The sequence below is a fragment of the Arachis hypogaea genome, chromosome 17 (assembly GCF_003086295.3).
Source record: "Arachis hypogaea cultivar Tifrunner chromosome 17, arahy.Tifrunner.gnm2.J5K5, whole genome shotgun sequence".
NCBI lineage: Eukaryota > Viridiplantae > Streptophyta > Magnoliopsida > Fabales > Fabaceae > Arachis > Arachis hypogaea.
In genome coordinates this window covers 10380943-10400179 of record NC_092052.1, presented here as the reverse complement: position 1 = coordinate 10400179, position 19237 = coordinate 10380943, and the positions used below count along the sequence as shown (strand labels likewise).

The 19237-nt window shown below is 29.2% G+C and overlaps 1 protein-coding gene across 1 annotated transcript; it reads right to left on the bottom strand.

The window, feature by feature from the left end:
* Positions 1–11083: 11083 nt before the first annotated feature.
* On the bottom strand, positions 11084–15380 carry LOC112764678 (uncharacterized). The gene is made up of 6 exons (XM_025810393.3): positions 14735–15380; positions 13044–13172; positions 12837–12957; positions 12661–12742; positions 11658–11811; positions 11084–11525 (listed from the first exon to the last, which is right to left on the bottom strand). The coding sequence occupies exons 1-6, from the start codon at positions 15047–15049 to the stop codon at positions 11391–11393; spliced, it is 936 nt and encodes a 311-aa protein (XP_025666178.1). The 5' UTR covers positions 15050–15380; the 3' UTR covers positions 11084–11390.
* Positions 15381–19237: the final 3857 nt, after the last annotated feature.

Here is a 19237-nt window from a genome sequence, read left to right as displayed (position 1 = left end):
AAAAATATAATTCCTTAATTGAAATATATTTTAACTTTAAAACTAATTCCACTAGATCTTTAAAAAAGGAGAAAATGTTGGGGGTGTTCAAAAGATCATCATTTGTTAGAAACTATTTTAAGAAAAAAATCCCTTTAATCAGAAATGAGTTTAATTTGGCTTCCTTGTTTAATAAAAGATTCTCATAAATTTATGATTAAAGATTTTTTTATATTATTATCATAAGATAGGAACAGATGAATAATCAATAATAGTCTATCATTTATATTTTTTCTAATCGTAAAATAAGAAGAAAGATAAATAGGTGTCATTTTTATACTTTGCTTCATAATTATTGTCGTTTCAGAAATATTTTATAAATTTCATATATTTGTTCTTTTTATTTCTCAATGTAATATTTATTAAAAGTTTTCTACTTTATTACTCCACAATAATAATATATGAGGAATGTTAGGGGGAAGCAGTTTTTGTGATTTGTAGCCTTCAAATAGCCATCAATGATAGTTTTAATGGTGTGAGATTGATGTGAGATTTCATCCAATGACTCATTTTTTTTTGTTGGTTATATGCTGGCCAGAATTTAACAAAATTGCTGGCCCCTAGACTTTTCCATAATATATACTACGCATGCACTTATACTTACATGGTACCTTTAATTGTTATTTTCTATTTTATGTGAGCATTTATATTTTTCATCTGTGTGTGTCTATATATATTATAATAATTAAAAAAGTTTTTACAAAACAAAATACGAATCTTAAATTATATATATGTATATATATATAAATAAATAAAATTTTAAGAATTTATACGAATAATAATTTAAAATATATTCTAAAAACATATATTAACTAAATCATATAAGTATTAGAAGGCTTATGAGTTTGAAGAAGGATGTATTATATATTCATATTCTTCCCCCAAAAGTAGTCTCTTGTTAGTGGGTATCATTGACCACTAATTATATATATATATATATTTCCGTTGATTTAACTTACCACACTTCATTTTAATTAGCTTTGATAAATTTGGATCCAATAAGTCATCGCCATGCAATAAATAGTTCTTCTGACCATTAACTTAATTAAGTTTTAGATTTTTGAAGTTGAAACTTTTGTACTATTTCTGTGACCAAACAAAAATTTTGGCATCCTACATTTTTTTTTAATTCTAATTTATGTGTGTTTATAGTACTATATTTAAATGTAATAATTGCAATGGGTATATATTCTTTTGAAATTTTGATGCTGATCCAAATGAATGCTGATTATTTTTGGACCTCGAAGTCATTGGAATTACATAATTAAATTGATAAAGTAATTTGGGAAGTAAATTAATTACGATTATTTGATAACAAGCTTCCACTTGATGACATGGCAATTGACCCAGACAGGGCTATCATATGAAATTATCTATTTTTGTCATACAATGTTTTTCCTCAATGTATTAATTAAAAGATTTAACCAACTTATGTTCTAAGAATATATTTTAAAAAATATAATAATAATTTTTTAAAATATTTTTATGTATTTAATATATTAAAAATATAAAAATATTTTTTATGATATATTTAATCCATATACTTAAGACATAAGTTAGTAAAATCCTTAATTAAATATTTTTAAAGTTGAAAAGAGTTTCATTTTTTAATTAGTTTCTTAGGTTGGGTTATCATATCCTAACTCTTCAATAATAATTGGTGTCTTCCGACAAAGTCTTAGCCTAATAATTTTGATTGAACTAACCTCCTAAATTTCAACACTAAACTACCCCCAATTATTAGTGTAATAATCTCTCCCTATATATTGCTATGCTTTGAGGTTTAATTAAACCCTATACCATAAAGAGAACACTAGAACAAACTGAATTTCCAGCACAAAACTTACAAGTATTGTATAACCGAATAATAATAATAATAATAATAATAATAATAATAATAATAATAATAATAATAATAATAATAATAATAAATAAATAAATAAGATGGTAGGACTTACTCTTTGATATTTCTATCTTCTCTTAATCTTAACCACATACTCTTACCTACTTAAAAACACACACACACAAGCAGCCACACCTCAAGAAAGAGAGTGAGAGAGAGCGCGCTTGTGGAGCAGGAAATAAAATGAAAATGGTGAGAGTGAGAAAAAAGAGACTAAGCAAAGAAGAAAGAAGCTAGAGGAGAGAGAGAAGTCACTGGTGAGGATAGGAATGGGAAGAAATCTTCGTGGGGTGGAAACATTCTCTGTCTTTATAATTGGTCTCCATTTGCGTCTTGTTTTCGTGTCGAATAACAGAGATCTCGTATTCGTCGAGAATTTGGGTTTACACAGATATCTGTGGATTTTTGTAAAAAATAAAAAAAAAAAACGAAAAAATTAAAAAAATAAAGATAATTTTTAATTGTCATTACAAACATAACTTTTATAGTGTTCAACGACTTAAATAGCAATAACCAACAAACATTCGATTCCAAACATATTCATAAACAACCAAACATATCCATAAACGATCAAACATAGTTCATCACATTGTAAAAACATAATTCTCAATCCTTCTTTCATCTTATAATGGTAGTGATGGTAGACTTCAATTTACTTGAATCCTACATCGAAAAAAAATAATTTAAAATTAAAATCATATAATAACTCAACAATAAGTCAATAATATAAAAAAAAAACAGTGTATTGTATATAACTTAGTAGTTTACTTACATCAATATCTATTTTAATATTATGAATTGTGTAGCACTCAAATCCTATGTGAGTTCTGGTATCAAGTTCATTCCAAAGCCAATCTTAATTACGCATTAAAGTCTCTAATGTATTTGGGCGCAACCTACTATGATGTGGTGTAACAAATCGACTACCCATACTAAATGAAGACTCAGAGGCAACTGTAGAGATAGGAATTGCCAAAAAATTCCTAGCAATAGCTTGCAAAGTAGAAATTTTCGCTCCATTTGATTTCAACCAATTTAAGATATCAATATCATGTTCAATTTGTGGATGTGGTCTCTTTTTAAGATAATAATCCAACTCGCTCTTTATATCAATAAATGCGGATTCCTCACTTACATGCACAACAAAGTTAGCTTGCCAAGATTCATGACTAAACTTCCTCCCCTTTGAAGTTGAAGAAATCGATGGTGGTGGCGGCATTTCTAATTGAGCAGCTTGGTCTCTCTCTCTCTTCCCTTTGTTGCATACTATAAAACTAAATCTTGCACTACCCTTTTCACTTGACCAATTACAACACATACCTCTGTCTCACCATATATTTTACGGAAAAAAATTCAATAAATACATCTTGTATGTAGGATCCAAAAGAGTTTCAATAGCCATAACTGTGTTAATCACATCCCAATACTTTTTAAACTTAGCTATCATGCTAGTAGCCATCATTTTAATTACTCATTTCCACAATTTTGCTACTCCATCAAAGCCAACTTAATCAGATAAACTTTAAGAAAATAAAGATTTGATGTAAGATAAGTTATTTCAGAAAATAATTCAGTCACATAAAAAAATATCCTCAATCTTTAAAAAATTTCATACGCCATATTCCAATTCTTATCACTAGGCAAAAATTTATATTGACACTCACGCAATGACAATCTTTTAAATGCATCTCTACACATAATTACAATTTCAAACATAAAAAGAGTTGAATTCTACCTAATTTTGCAATCAAGACAAAGATTTTTTGTGTAGGATATTTTAAGTTGAACACATGTTTCCTTAAATTTTTCTTCTTTCTTAGGTGTTACAGTCCAATAATGAATACTATCCCTCACCCTTTCTCTAGCATGTGAACTAAGTTGTAACCCATCCTTGACAATCAAATCTAATATATGCGCACAACATCGCATGTGAAACAATCTATCACCCAAAATAAAGTTTCTATGTGACATTTTAGTCAAAATGTTCTCAATCACAACATCATTAGTACTGCAATTATCAACAGTCAAAATGGATACCTTTCTATCAAGATTTCAATTCATCAAACAATTCACGAAGATCTCTGAAAGTACCTTAACCGTATGGAGAGCCAACACATATATAAACCTACAATGACAATTCAGTATAAAAAGAATATTAGAAGTATTCCAATTATAAACATTTCACAAATCGCAATAACAAAATTAAATATTTAATATTATTATCTCACAAGACGGCTTTGTAATTTTCAAGAATCATCAATATAATGGGCCATGATAGCCATATAACCTTTGTATTGGTTGCTTGCTATCCACATATCAATCGTAATTGTAATTCGACTTTTATTCCTCTCAAGAACATTCATTGTCTCCAATCTCTCATCATTGTAGAGTTTTAAGATGTCACTTTTTAAAGTATTGCAAGTAGTCACCTTAAAGAGAGGTTGTAAAATATTGCAAAATCGTCTAAAGCCAATGTGGTCCACAATAGATAGCGGATACTCGTGAAGACAAACCATAATAGATAACTCTTTCTTTGCATTTTCTTAGTCAAATGTATATGCACCAACCACATACAAATGTTTCTCCACTAGTTGTTGGAGTTATCTTCATCATATATTGTCTTATATCTCTAGTGTTGAAAAACATGCACATTTTGAAGTAATCACGCAAGTGCGAAGTTTCTTGTTTTGGGTCACCAAGTAGCTTTGATTTGCAATAATTGCATTCAGTCTTTAATTTTTTCCTTAATTTTCACAATCTTGAAGTGATTTCACACTTCATACGTTAACTTCCTCTTTCGAACACCATTTTATAGAGTTTGTTGTTTCTTCATTGGTAGTTGTCGTATCGGTTGGGGGTTCTTGAGGTTGAGATTGAGGAGTCTCTTGAGTAGTTTGAATATTAGTGGCTATAGGTTCTTTCGATGGAGTACTTTTCTTAAGAGTATTACTCAATGTATCAGAAGAAGACATTCTATAAAATTACAGAACAATAAAACTATAATCTCATACACACAACAATCCACAATAAATTACATAAATCAAATTACAGAAAACAATACACAGAATAATTCACAGAAAATAAAAAATTTAAATCACAGACATCACAAAAACAAATAAATTACAAAAATCACAAAGAAATATAAATTAACAAATATAAATCATAATTATAATCAGAATAAAAAATTATAAAATAAACACATAAATTACATAAATCACAGAATTCATAGAAAATCACATAAATCATAGAAATCAAAATAAAAAATATAAATTATAATTAACCTAACTCACAGAAATTATAACAAATGCTTCAAAATCAAAGTAAATAAAAAAAATTTAGAGTTCATAGAATTGACTTACCCAACGGCTCGTGGAGGCGAAGACTAGCGAAGACACAAAGACCTGCGAAGACGTGACGACGAGAAGACGTTCCACACTCCAACGCGAAGACGGCAAACATTTGAAGATGATGCACTCCCTGCTGCAGTGAGCGGTGATGCCGTGACGGTGGCCTTGAGAGTCTGTGAGAGGTGGCAGTGAGGAGGTGGGAGGTGGCGGTGAGGGACTGAGGGGGTGGAAGGTGGTAGTGGCGATCGGTGGTGGTGAATGGTGAGAGTGTTGGGCCGTGCGTTTGTGAGAAGCTGAGAGGAGAGGGTTTGAATGACTGAATTTTGAATTTTGAGAGTGACGGCTAGGAATTTCTCACAATCTCATATATATATATATATAGGGGTATTTTAGTCTTTTAATTATATGGGGTTTAAACGGGTCTCCATAGGGTGGAAACCTCTACCCCCACCCCGCTTCCACTCTATTTATTATACGGGACCCCGTCCCCGCAGATACAAAATTGTCACCGTATCTGCCTCCAACAGGTAAATCCCTGCAGATACCCACCTTGTCGGGGCTTTTGCCATCCCTAGGCGAGGAGAAGAAGGAGTTTGTTGGCGATATTAATAGCGACGAAGAAGATATGACAGAGAGAGTGTTCGCCGGAGAGAAAAGAAAGTAAAGGATGACACCACCGTTGGAGGAATCCATTGTCACTACTGTTGAGCTAGATAGGAGGACTAAGTGAGCTCGATGGAGAGACACAGAGAAAGGAGGACAATGAAGGAGAGGCAGGATGCGACGGAGGTGAGGGAAGTCGTCGTTGTCACTACTGTCGCCATTGTTGATGAGGTTGACACCAGGTTTGAAGAAAAGGATAATGCTTGATCGTGAACTTGAGCAGGAGAGAGGACCCATGACCGGCGGAAAAACAAAGAAAGAAAGACGAGGAAGGAGGCATGGCGGAGGTGGAAGACGTTGCTGACTTGCTGTCGTAGCCGCTGTTGGATCTCTCCGACGCCACTATCAAAGCTACTCAAAACATCATCAACTCTACCTTGTCTTTAGCGCTTTTACTTGGATTCCAACCCCTAATCTCTAACTTGATGGTCTTTTAATATTAGTCTTCAATCTCTTGGGACCATGTTGTAAGTATTTTTTGCGTTTATAATTACTTTTGGTTATGTTATTATGAGCTTTTAAATATATTTATGAAATTATAATTGAAGAATTTCATTTTGATTGAAATAATGGATTTATTAGAGTTAAATAATTTACTTTATATAAATCTTACACTTTAAAAATTTCACATGAGACCATATATATGTTTAATGAAGTTTTGCATTATTTTAAACTATTTGATTCGATTTAAATATGTTTTTTGAAAATATTGAAGTATTTGTTAGTACTCATTTATACATTCTGAAATTGTAAAATATGTTTGAAATTCTTTATGATTGAGAAAATATGATTGAAAAGGATTTTGATAAGAAAGTATGATTTGATTTGATTTGATACTTGATATATTGAAAGATTCAAGAATATGTTATATTTGAAATTATATGTTTTGAATTGGTTTGGGAGGCTCGTATCAGAAAATCGTAGTTAATGACGGTCATGACATTAACTTAGATGCAACTAACTCAGGTCTCAACTAGCAAGGGTGTTGCTAGCCTAACGTGTAGGCCACACGTTAGATTGTTATTCTGTTTAGACACGCAAGAAAAAAGGGCTACTCTTAGAGATAAAACTGCCCAAGTGTGGACTATTTGATTTGATTTCTGTACTAAAAACTCTCTTATTAATTCACTTATTAGTATCAATTACTATTTTCTAATTAGAGTTATTTTGAAAATAATGTTTATATGGTCTCACGTGAATTATGGATATATTGTCTAGTCACTGAATTGTAAAACTTACTCTTTTTTTTTTTAATATTTTTCAAGATACTAAAATTTTAGTACCAGTTTTTAGGCTAAAAAACATAATACTGAATTCCAGTCTTCATCCCACTACCTTAAAATAAACGCTACCTCAAGGTTTAGTTTAATAAAACTTCACTTTCATTTTCATTAAAAAAATAATGGTAATATATTTTGCTTTTAGTAATAATAAAAATAATTATTAATATATTTACCAATAGTTAAACATTAATTGTGTTATATTTTACTGTTAAAAAATTTAGTAATAATTATAATAATCATTAATAAAGAGCTTTTTAATGGTCACAAAATTCTATAACTTATCATATAAAGTAGAATAACAATGGCGAATATGTAACTGTTAGGAAAAGTAAATCAACAAAAGAAATAGTAGTAATAATGCTATTGTCATTAAAATAATTTTTTTTGTATTATTTTAAAAAGTAGTTTATTAAAATTGTCTTTTTAAAAAAATTAGAAGTTATGACCACTACATTTAGTAAATCAAAATAAAAGTGATTTTTAATAAGTATAAACTAAAATAATTATTGTTTGGAAAAATTGTTTTTAAAATTTAAAATATATATATATATATATATATATATATATATATATATATTAGTATTTTATTAGACACTTCTAATCCTTTTATAAATTTTTAAAAGTTATTAGACACTTCTAATGCTTTAAACTACATTTAGAAGGCTAAAATTAAGAAACAAAGAATGAGAAATAAAAACTGAATTAAATTTCTGTATTTTATTTAGTATAAAATATATTAAAGTGAGTTATGTTTCAATATTATATTTGGTTTAAGATAAATATGAAAATTGAAGGGTGGATTTAGAATTTAAAAAATTAAATGAGAGTATTTTTAAAAAAAATATTATAAAAATTTCAATCTTTATCTCTAAAAATTACAATCTATGTGTCTTTATTTTTTAGAAGTATTAAAAAAATTAAAATTTTATGTCCAAAAATAAAATTTTAATTTTAATCTTTAATCATCAAATATAATATTCAATCACAGGCACTCAGTCCCAATTCCAATCCAAAAAACAAATGCAGCCTTAAAGAAATATTCTATGCAGCCACAAAGATGTGTGAATAAAATATTAGTGTGTTGTTCTCAAACACTACACATATCAAAAGTAAAAGGAAAAATAACTAATAAATATATTACATTTTCACCAATTTATTTTGTAATACAAGGAAGAAAAATAGGAGGACAAAAATAAGAATAATAAATTAAAAAAAAAAAAGATACAATGGTCAAAAATAAAAACCAGTCAAAAAAGCATATATAAGGATTAATTATTAATTCTCAAGTGCTGGAAACATTGTATATGTGCTGTAAGTGCAACAATCATGGCTACTTGAAAAGCTTACTACAATGACAAATACAAATTAATTAATTAATTAATTAATTAATTAATTAATTAATTATGACAATATGTTATTCACAAAACAAAAAATAATTAAATAATGTAAAAGGCAAAACATGTTTGACATATATATACACTTTACAATCCAAATTCAGTGCAATCTACCTATATTAATCTACAAGTCATATAATTAATTAGTGTGCAAAATTTTTCATTTGTTTATTACCTCGCCAATAACATGTCTGCATTATTATTATGTAATCCAAACACAGATCACGCGGGATCAATGGTTTTATAAATAATAATATGATATCTTTTTTTTTCAAACATCTAAATTATCGTACTATGTTAAATGTTAATACACATATTATTATTATTTTTAATTTTTGGTGTTATCCTCATTTTAACACTCAAACTTTAATATTCATTATTTTTATTGGATCATATTTGATGTCCAATTAACATTTATTTTTAGATTTTTATTTATCGTCATATTCAAGTACCAAACACAAAAGATATGGTAAGGAACATGAAAAGTTGCTTGTAAAGTCCAAAGGAGACAAGACATTCTGTATACTAAAATTTATGCCAGAAGAAGAAGAACTATGTAGAAAGTGTAACCATGAAAATGAAAAGGGATTCATGTAGTTTCAGCTCCTTTTTGTCAATGTAAATAGGGATATATTATAGGAAGCATTTCAAGTGCACCGGAAGTACCGGTGCACCAATTATTTTAACCGTTGATCTGAATTATAAAAAAAATATATAATATATATTAATTGAAATCAACGGTTAAAATAACTGGTGGTGCACCAGTAGTCCCTGGTGCACTTGAAATGCTTCCTATATTATATATAGTGGAATCTGAATAGAGCTTTATTAGGGACAGGCCAAGCTGGCAACTAGTTTGAAACAAGTTTTACTTTTTTTTTTATAATTTTGTTCTTGACAAGCTAAACACGTAACATGAATACATGATGTTGGTTTTCTAACCAAATTATTAATCAATGTTTTATTTCTTTATCATCATGAAGCATATGCTCATTCTCTTAAGTCATTTGGGATCCTCTGCCAGTTGCTTTCCATAACATCGAATGTTGGAGTTTATTTGATATGAAATAGAAGCATAAATTAGGCCTTCTAATTATCCAAACTGTTGTGTGGTTATAAATTTATTTGTTTATACTATTTTTCTAATCAAGATTTCTTAAATTGTTCCTAATTAAATAGTTTCTATCATTCATCTCCACCTTCAAGTAATTATATTTTGTATAACTTCGTTATGTCTATGTCCTTTGTAATAGATACTATTTTGACATTAATATTTTCTTAAGAACTATTGTATTTTTTTATTTTGCTAATTAAAAAATCATTTAAATATATAATAAATTAATACCCGTAATTTTATATAGGTATAAAATATTCTTGGTGTATGAATAATATTATCCTATTTCTTATTGTTTATTCACATTAAATTTAGGATTATGCAAAAGGGTGAGAAGAATTGTATTCCTATCCTTCACTGGGGTGGTGCTACATGCCTAAATCCATAGAAGTGCTCCCAGCTTGCAGATTTACAGATTGATCCTTTTCTAATGTAGATGGTTAGGCCAGAGAATCAACTATTTGTGGTTGAATGAACTTGAGGGCATCTCATATCTCCAAAGAAATTAATGTACTATGAATGATAATTATGTAACTACCATCAAATATATATCCTGTAGTACTATTCCATACGTTAAAGAACTTACAAAAACTATCATTTTATGCTACCCATATACATGTTTGCATTAAATTTTGTAGACTTGAGATTTAGGTTCCCTAGTGGTACTGATCAAATACCATCTTCATAAGTGTATAAAGGTTACATTTAAATCTAGTTGACTCTGCCATTAGCTTTTTTAATACATCAATCTCTCCATCTTCATCCGTTCAAATATGAACAATTTAACTCTTAGAAGATGACGTGACTGATATTTAATGTCCTAGTTTGAAAACTTTCTGGGGTTGCATCTATTCAAAAGATTAGGTATATTTTTGTACATAACTAAGTACGGTGTGAAATCAAATTAGAGTAGTCAAAATTTAAGGGCCACATACCTTTCAACATTTAAGGAACTAACAGAATAATTAGGGTATGTTTGGTAGGGGATAAAAATAAATTTCATGTGTAAAAATATGCTTGGTGTTCATTTACGAAAATTTCACCTTTTATGGCCCCAACCAAAAATGTACCCTAAATAAAATAAAATCTCCCATTTATGCCATAGTATTTTGAGCAGCTTAATATTACAAAGCTAGTTAATCACAAATAAGATAAAATAAAATAATTACCAACCTAAAATTACCTGCAGGGATCATATTTAATTATTTATGCTGATTGATCAAAGATCATTAGTTTAGAAAGTTCAATACTAACAAGTAACATGCTGTGTCTTCTTGTACAAGTAATTTGCATTTCCTATTGTCAAACTCAATAAAGCATTTGATCCTGACTAAACAAAATCAGTGGGAACGGCTAATAATTATTGATAGGATAATTTTACAAGAGAATAAGGAGATACTTTTCCAACAAATTGCAAGCCTATAAACAATAATTAGAATTTTAGCAATCTACTACATACATAAATGGTGTACTTTCAAGAAGCAGCATTTGAAACCTCTGGATGCACCAGAAACAAATTGATGCTATACAAAAATACTATTACTTCCAATGACTGGCTGCTTTTCCAGCAATATAACTAAGCATTTCACATTAAAAAAGAAAGAGGCAAAAGGAGAAAAAAGTAGCTTGATGGTAAATAATATAGTCCTACAAAGTCCAACAGGTAGCTGGAATCCCCTGCTTCTGGAACCAATCAGTCATGTGGAACTTCTCATAGAGCAAAGGTCTTACATCTGTCTGCTCAGAAAGTTGCTTTAGAAGTGGAAGAATGACATCTAGTAGCTGATAAACATGCCAAATGCAGATGGGATAGTGAGTAAATCATAACAATTTGATATGGGAGATTTTTTAAGTTATTATATTTTGGCTTTGAGGATTTTAAATTTTAATGTTAAATAGCAAAGATCTTTGCACCTGTGTGTCATGTGGTTGTCCTGCAGAAAATGGAATGCATGGAATACCATTCACTGGTTGCAATAAAAAGCTGAAGGGATTGTTGTCTACAATAACAATCTGGCTTAGATCCTTTGATATGCACGTAAGATCCTTGACATGTTCCCGGTATTCCCTGAAGTAAATTTAACGATGAATGTTACCGTGCTGTATGAAAACGAGTTGAGACTTGACAAAAATGCAAGTGAAGAGTGCATAAAGTTACATTAGTATCAGGTTCAGACAACAGAGCTTGAAATACTAGTCAATTTTACTTAGCCACAATTCATAAAATCAAGTGAAGTTGACAAGACTCCTGAGCATAATTCAGTGGTTGGGTCAGCTAGGGGTCTGAATAGAGCTCTTAAGTTCATGGTAATAACAATCCCACTAAACTAAAAATGATAACAATTTCAAAAGCCAGCCCTTACAACTTTATCCAATACATATTTTTATCCAAGCAAAAAAATATTTATCCATTACAGCTTTGAAAAATAGGTATAGGCAACATTACACATACCAAACAAATCACCAATCCTAAAGACTTGAAAATATTTTGGTCAACAAAGTAAACATCATAAATATTAACACAAAGAGTATAGATGTCAAAGTAATTTCAAAAACATTAATTCACTAGTAAATGTGTGAATAAAAGAGAATAAAATTTATATAAAGCTTTTCTATAAATGGCACCAAAGCATTATCCATTTAACTATACAGAACATATGTAGTTATACTCATCAAATTGAAAAAAAAAAAGGTATTATATGAGTGCACCAAATATCAGTGACCACGAGGATGTTTTATCAGTATTGCCAAGAGTCGGTGATCTCCACTCCAACTTATAAAGAAGACAGAATGGAACATGAACACATAGGATCAAACCAGAAAAAAAACATTGACACTATAGCATCATAAATTAAGATTAAATGGATTATAATAACAAATCAAATATAGGTGCCTGGATACAAGACAGAGCACTTACGTGCTAATTGTTGAAGGCCGATAAAGTCGTAAACTAAACCGATTTTCCAAGTCTATTTTGTCAACAAGAGGTCTAGCATAACCTGTGAAATTTAAAGGCATATAGACCTGAGAAGGTTAAAAATGATTCCCAAAAAGATAAGATAAATGAGCGCAGCTTAATATTTTGGGGCAAACCTTCAAGACCAGCAGTAAACAGCACCAAGTCAGCAAATTCACTAAGTTGACATAAAAATTCTTTTAACCCAGGGCGTTCGAAGACTGTAACGCAATTGATTTTTGGTTTCCCTTCTCCCTCCTTGAAATCCAACATGCCCAAGCAAGTATTTAATATTTTCTTGCTGTGGATTAACAATTGGGATACAAGTTCTAAAATGACCATACCTTGTCTGATGATACACATTCCAGCTCAAACCAATTCAAACCAGCATCGATTGCTTGAGAACGCAGTGCAGCTGGCAAACTTGATGTTTCATATGCACATACCAATGTTTCATCCAAGTCGAGCACTACCTACAATTGCACGTGCAATAACAGAATGTTTATCATAAAATTGGACCATTAGAATTTGGGGGCGGGGAGGAAGTAGTAAGAGAGAACAGCAGAAAGATTAGTGTCCTATATATGTAACACCTTTCCTTCTGGCCTGTTTTCCACTTCTATTAACGAATTCAAAACATAAAATTTATTCATTAGATGTTGAAAATAAAAAACTCTGCACCTCATACTCGAAAGTTATTTCTAGGACTTCAACCACATATTAGTGTCCTATATATGTGCTCTCTACCAGTATTTTGGTATTTGCAAGTACATGCAAAGGGTAACATGCCTCTGCTATAATACATAGCATGATAGAATTTTAGCTTCAAGGCAAAATTCATATGTTGTGACAACATTCACTCAATCTAAGACAAAGCAACAGAAGCCAGGACATCCACACCTTACATCCGGCCCCCTACCATGTTTCCATTCATGTCCCCATCAATAAAAATTGGACACTAGTTAAAAAGAAACATAGAAAATCACCAAATTAATAATAAATGAAAAATTTAAATAGACACCTCCAATTTTTATTGGTGGGGCATGAATGGGAACATGGTAGTAGGACAAGTGACCTCCTTCCCATATAGTCAGTGATAAACAATTAGCTCCTCTAGTCATGCCTGAAATGCCATCAAACAAGAAAGGGCATCTAAAAACAGCTTCCATATTTTGTTTTCTCATCTCAGATGCTTCCAAAACCCTTGTAAGATGACAGAAACTGACAATTTCACATGTTGCAGCAATCAACACTCAACACAACCATGCCAATCACCTTATCTGTGGTAAATTGAAACCAGAACTTCCAGATATTTGTTTCAAAACTAAACTAGAAAGCAGGGGACAGAAAACAGTGCAAAGACCAGACAACAGGCAAAAGAACACAAAGAATGCAAGTAATCTTAGCAGCAACCGAGAAAAATGGGAAATCATTAAACATGGATGCTCTTCTTGCGTGTGGTATCAGATTCTCCTTCCACAAGGAGTCAAGCACATCAAGCTTGAACAACAAACCAAAAAGTCAAAGCACATGATATTCATATGAAACGCACAAATATTCTTTCTGCTGCACTTTGACCACAGAATCACTCATGTAATATACACACAGCTAAGAAGTCATCATCTGCATCCAGCAAGTATTCCAATAACCCTTGCAATTCCAACAGCACCAACCAAAGTGCAACTCAAGCTATCTTTCTTTCCATTTTTCTCAACCATATTCCCTCAGAGACAAATTTATCCTCAGATCATCACACCTTAACTTGTTCTCCATCGATTCAGACCCTCACAAACTACTCAAACTTTAAAACAAAACTTTGAAATAAACAAATAACCTAAAATTCTCAAAGGAAAACAAGCATTTCGAGCAGTTTATTCTACATAACAGAAATTAACTCCTTCAAAAATCCGGTTTCCACTTATTTATGCAGCAAACGAGTAGACATCGTATCATTGAGTTGAAACCTAACGAACAAAGTCAAAATTCAAAAAATGAACAATAACAAAAAATAAAAATCGAAGTTCGATGAAGATACCGTGAATCTTTGGAGGCGATCGGAAGGGGAGTAATCAACGGAGGCGGCAGTGATATCAAGTGCGGCTGAGGCAAGTTGCTGTTCTTGTTCGTCATGGTCATGAAGCTCAACAGAAGGAAGAGGCTTAAAGGAAGTGGTGTTGTTATTGTTGGAAGAAGAGAGAGAGAGGAGAGGGTAGTGACCGAGGGTTCTGATAATCTGAAAGAAGATCTGAAAGAAGAAGGCCAGCCAGCTCAGCAGCGCTCTCCACACTTGCTGAGTCCGGTGCTGAGGCGCCGCCGAGAACACTTCCGCCGCCTGAGTCAACTCTCCCATAACCACAACTACTACGACCGAGTCGTTTCAATCTGGTGCTTAGATTAATGCTTATCTGTTATTTCTTTTCTTTCTGTTTATATATGGATTTTGTGACGTTGGTTTTTGTGTGTGAAGTTGTGTTCTTTGTTTTCAGGGAGATGTGGTCATGGTGGTGCTTTCGACGAGGTCTAGAGAGAGAAAGAGAAAGAGCGATTAAAAGGAGGCTGCATTGGGTTTTCTTTCCCCTACGCGCAGTGGTGGCGCGTTTGAGAGAAATGTTTACGTCTTACTGCTGCTATTTAAAGTAGTTCATTCATTTGGTAATTCGATCGAATCCTTTCATTTGCATACAAGGTACGGTAATAATTCTCTTTTAATCGTAGAAGATTCGGTTTGAAATTTGAAAATTGAAATAATGAAATTTTGAATTAGTCAAAAAAAAAATATATATATATATATGACATTCAATTGCCATTTTTTTAAAAAACAAGCCAATTTTTATCTAAAATAAAGAGATATTTTGACTTCTAATAAAATTATTTTAGATTAATATTGTATTTTAATTAAAAAAAATTGTATAACAAAAATTAGTATCGTAAAGCTTTTATTTATGATTTGTGGGTTTTAAACCTTTAAAAAGTTTTTTTTTTTAAATAAGACTAATTATGGTTACCACTATTACCATCTTTCTTATTTAAAATTTGAATTTAAATTTTAGTTAATCTGTTTTTGTAAATTTGTATTTAAATTAAAAAAAATGATAAATCTATTTTGATGTGTTTGTTTTAATTTTTTTAAATTAATGTAATAAAAAAAATTGAATAAAGGACTAATTTAAAAGATATCTAATTGAATTGTTCTTATTATCATCATTATAATTCTATTTTTATTATTTTAATTATACAATCATATCTTGATATCATCATTATTTTTTTTACTATTGTTAACATTAACAATCATCAACGTCACTATTTTCTTCTCTCATTTTTTGTGGACACTATTTTTTCTTTTAAAAAGATTTTCGTATTGTAATTCATTTTTTTTCGTATGACATCATTTTCGGCAATATTTTTCTCCATTTAATTATTACTAGTCAAAAAATTTTTTAAAGATAAATTCATTAATAGTTTGTGAAAAATTTAAAATTCTACAAATTACAAATAAAATCTCTCATAAAATTAATTTATATTATTATTTAACGAATTTTTTAATAAAAATGTTGTATTTTTCCAAAATAATTTGGTTAGAGGTCAAAATACCTTTTTATTTTAGACAAAAATTGTCATATCCTTCGAAAAAAAATAGATAAAAACTGGATTGGGTGTTTATTAAAAAAAAATCTAAAGTCTTTAATTATAATAATAAACAAAAGATTTATATTCTTAGGTTAAATATGAATTTGATTTTGAATTTTTGATATATTGGTAATTTAATTTAATTATGTACTCACATACTAGTAAAAATAATTATTTTATTACGTTAATGGTTAATAATAAACAATAGATATAATTAAATAATTTTGTAAATTATATATTGTCTGTTTATTAAAATTAATTTTTAATAAATATTCATATCAAAATTCTTGTTTAAATTAAATAATAAACAAGAAAGTTACTTATAACGAGTTAGTGATTAATGTGGTAGAAATAGAATATAACCAAACCACAATATAAAAATATTTAGGAGGAAATGATAACTAAATTTCTCATTTTTTAATTTTAAGATAAATAAGTTATTAATTAATTAAAAATACAAAAAACATTTTTTATATTCTAAAATATAAGATATTTAAATTTTTTTAAAAAATTTATTTGTCTTTATATATTTTAAACAGAAAAATTTAAATATTTCGCATCTTATAAAATAAAAAAATATTTTTGTACTTTTAATTAAACATGAATTTATTTATCTATGAATTAAAAAATTAGAGATTTTTTTTTCAAAATTTAGAGAAAAAGTATTAGTTCATATAAACTAAATTTTTTTTTTTGTTTTTTCTTTTTGTAGTAACTTTTTATTTTTAATATGAGCAAACTATTAAATTATAGATGAATTTTTTTTTTCTCTAAAAAAGGCTCACCGAGTCTCTTCCCTTCAACTTGGTCATCAGGGAGAAGAGATGACCTTTAGGTTTCTATTTGGTTCTTAATATTAGATAATTCATGTTACACTACTAGAACAAATTGTGTTATGTTACATAGTATTATTATCACCTCATATTATGACTAAATTTCTACGGTGATTTTTGAGAGTTACAATTTTTATTATTTTAATTTTTTTTAATTTAAAATTTATTATATTGATCTTCAATATCTTAGTTTTGGTGACATTTTATTCAAAATTTGGAGTCTAACAAAATATATTAGAATCAGCTGAACACTTTATTTACTGATTTAGTGTCGAAAAAAATCAAAAAATCAATATAGTGTCTAAAACTAAGTCAACGAATAGAGTGTTCGGCTGATTTTAATTTGCTATGTTAGATATATGATTAAATAATCTTTTTTTTTTTTGTATTTAAGTAAGATAAAAACGAGTTCATTTTAAAAAATAAAAAAAGATAAAATAATTTGTATATCATATAAACTCTTTTTTATCCTTTTGTTTTTGTCTTGTTTAAATACCCAATGAAACCATACTGTTTAATTCTGTGTCTATGTAATAAACTAAAATATGTTTAATACTTTGTTCGCCGATTTAATATTAGAAAGAGTCTAATAATTAATATAATACTTAAAATTAGATTTTATAGACTAATATAATAAATTTTAAATTTGTGAAACTAAAATAATAAAAACTATGAATCTTAAAAACTACTTTAAAAATTTATTTTGTATTTTTTCACTTTTAGTATTATTATTTTGTTCTAATTTAAAAAAAGAAAAAAAAAAGCCAAGTGAAGACTTGTTATGTTGACTTTGTTTTATTATCTATTTGTTAATTTATCTTCACCGAAAACATCATAGCTAATGGAGCTCTTTAATAATGCATGCCACAATTGTTAAATAATTATGTGGCTGATATGCATTTACTTCTACTATTTATAGGGCATTTTAAAGCTCTAATTAGGGCATCGAAAACACAAGACTAGGAGTGTCTTCGTGTTAGAAATCTCTCTCTCTCATATATATATAAATATATACACGATGTTATTTGTGAAGATAGAGTTTATATATATTAATTATTTTAAGAGATATTTTTTATATTCAACCAATTTTCTCATTCAAATTTATTCAAATAATTTTAGGTCACACGTTTTTTTTGTTTTTTTCTTTTCTCAGGCTTCTTCTCTTCTCTCTAAATTTCTTCTTTTTCCGCACTTCTTCTTCTTCTCATGCTCGTTTACGTACGGAGCTTCTTCTTCTTCGTTTTCTTCTTCGCGTTCTTCTTCCTCCTCATTCTCCTCTTTCTTTTTCGCATTCATTTTTCTTTACGTGTTTTCTCCTTATCATTATTCTTTTGTTGTTTTTGCTGTATTTTTTTGTCTTTTCCTTCTCCTCTCTGGTGAAAAAACAGTAGAAGGTGAGGAGAAAGAGTTTTGAATTGTGCAAAACAGAAATGAACCGAACATGTTATTATGGTAAAACAATTGTATAGTACTAAATGAATAGAACATTATCCATTATATAAATGTTTAATTACTCTATTAGTCGCTATAGTTTCACCAAATTTTTAATTAGGTCCCTATACTTTTTTTCCTTTCAATTAAATCCTTACACTGCTTTTAATTTTGCAATTATGTTCTTTTCATATTAAAAATGTTAAAATTAACATAATATTTTTACCAAAGTATATGCGATCAAAGATTTAATTAAGTTTTTAATTATAAATACATTTAATTTGCGAAGAAATATTCAGTTAACTCTAATATTTTTTAAGGAAAAGTCTAGGGGCCAGCAACTTTTGTGTTTTTTGGCCAACACTTAACCATCAAAACAAAAGTGAGTGATCTTCTACCATTAGATGTAATCTCACACCATTAAAAACACTATTGATGGTCAATTGATGGTTACAAAACACCAAAATTACTAGCCCCTAGCATTCCTCTATTTTTTATACTAAGAATGACTTAATTACAAAATTAAAGCAATGTAGGGATCTAATTGAAAGGTAAAAAAGTATAAGAATCTAATTAAAAATTTGGTGAAACTATAGGAACCAACAGATCAGAGTAATTAAACCTTATATAAATTCAAATTCAAACAG

Coding starts and splice junctions, on each gene's coding strand:
- LOC112764678 (XM_025810393.3), bottom strand. CDS start 15,049: ATGGGAGAGTTGACTCAGGCGGCGGAAGTGTTCTCGGCGGCGCCTCAG. Junction 12,743..12,836: donor GTTTACTGCTGGTCTTGAAG/GTTTGCCCCAAA, acceptor TAAATTTCACAG/GTTATGCTAGACCTCTTGTT. Junction 11,526..11,657: donor GACAACCACATGACACACAG/GTGCAAAGATCT, acceptor CATGTTTATCAG/CTACTAGATGTCATTCTTCC.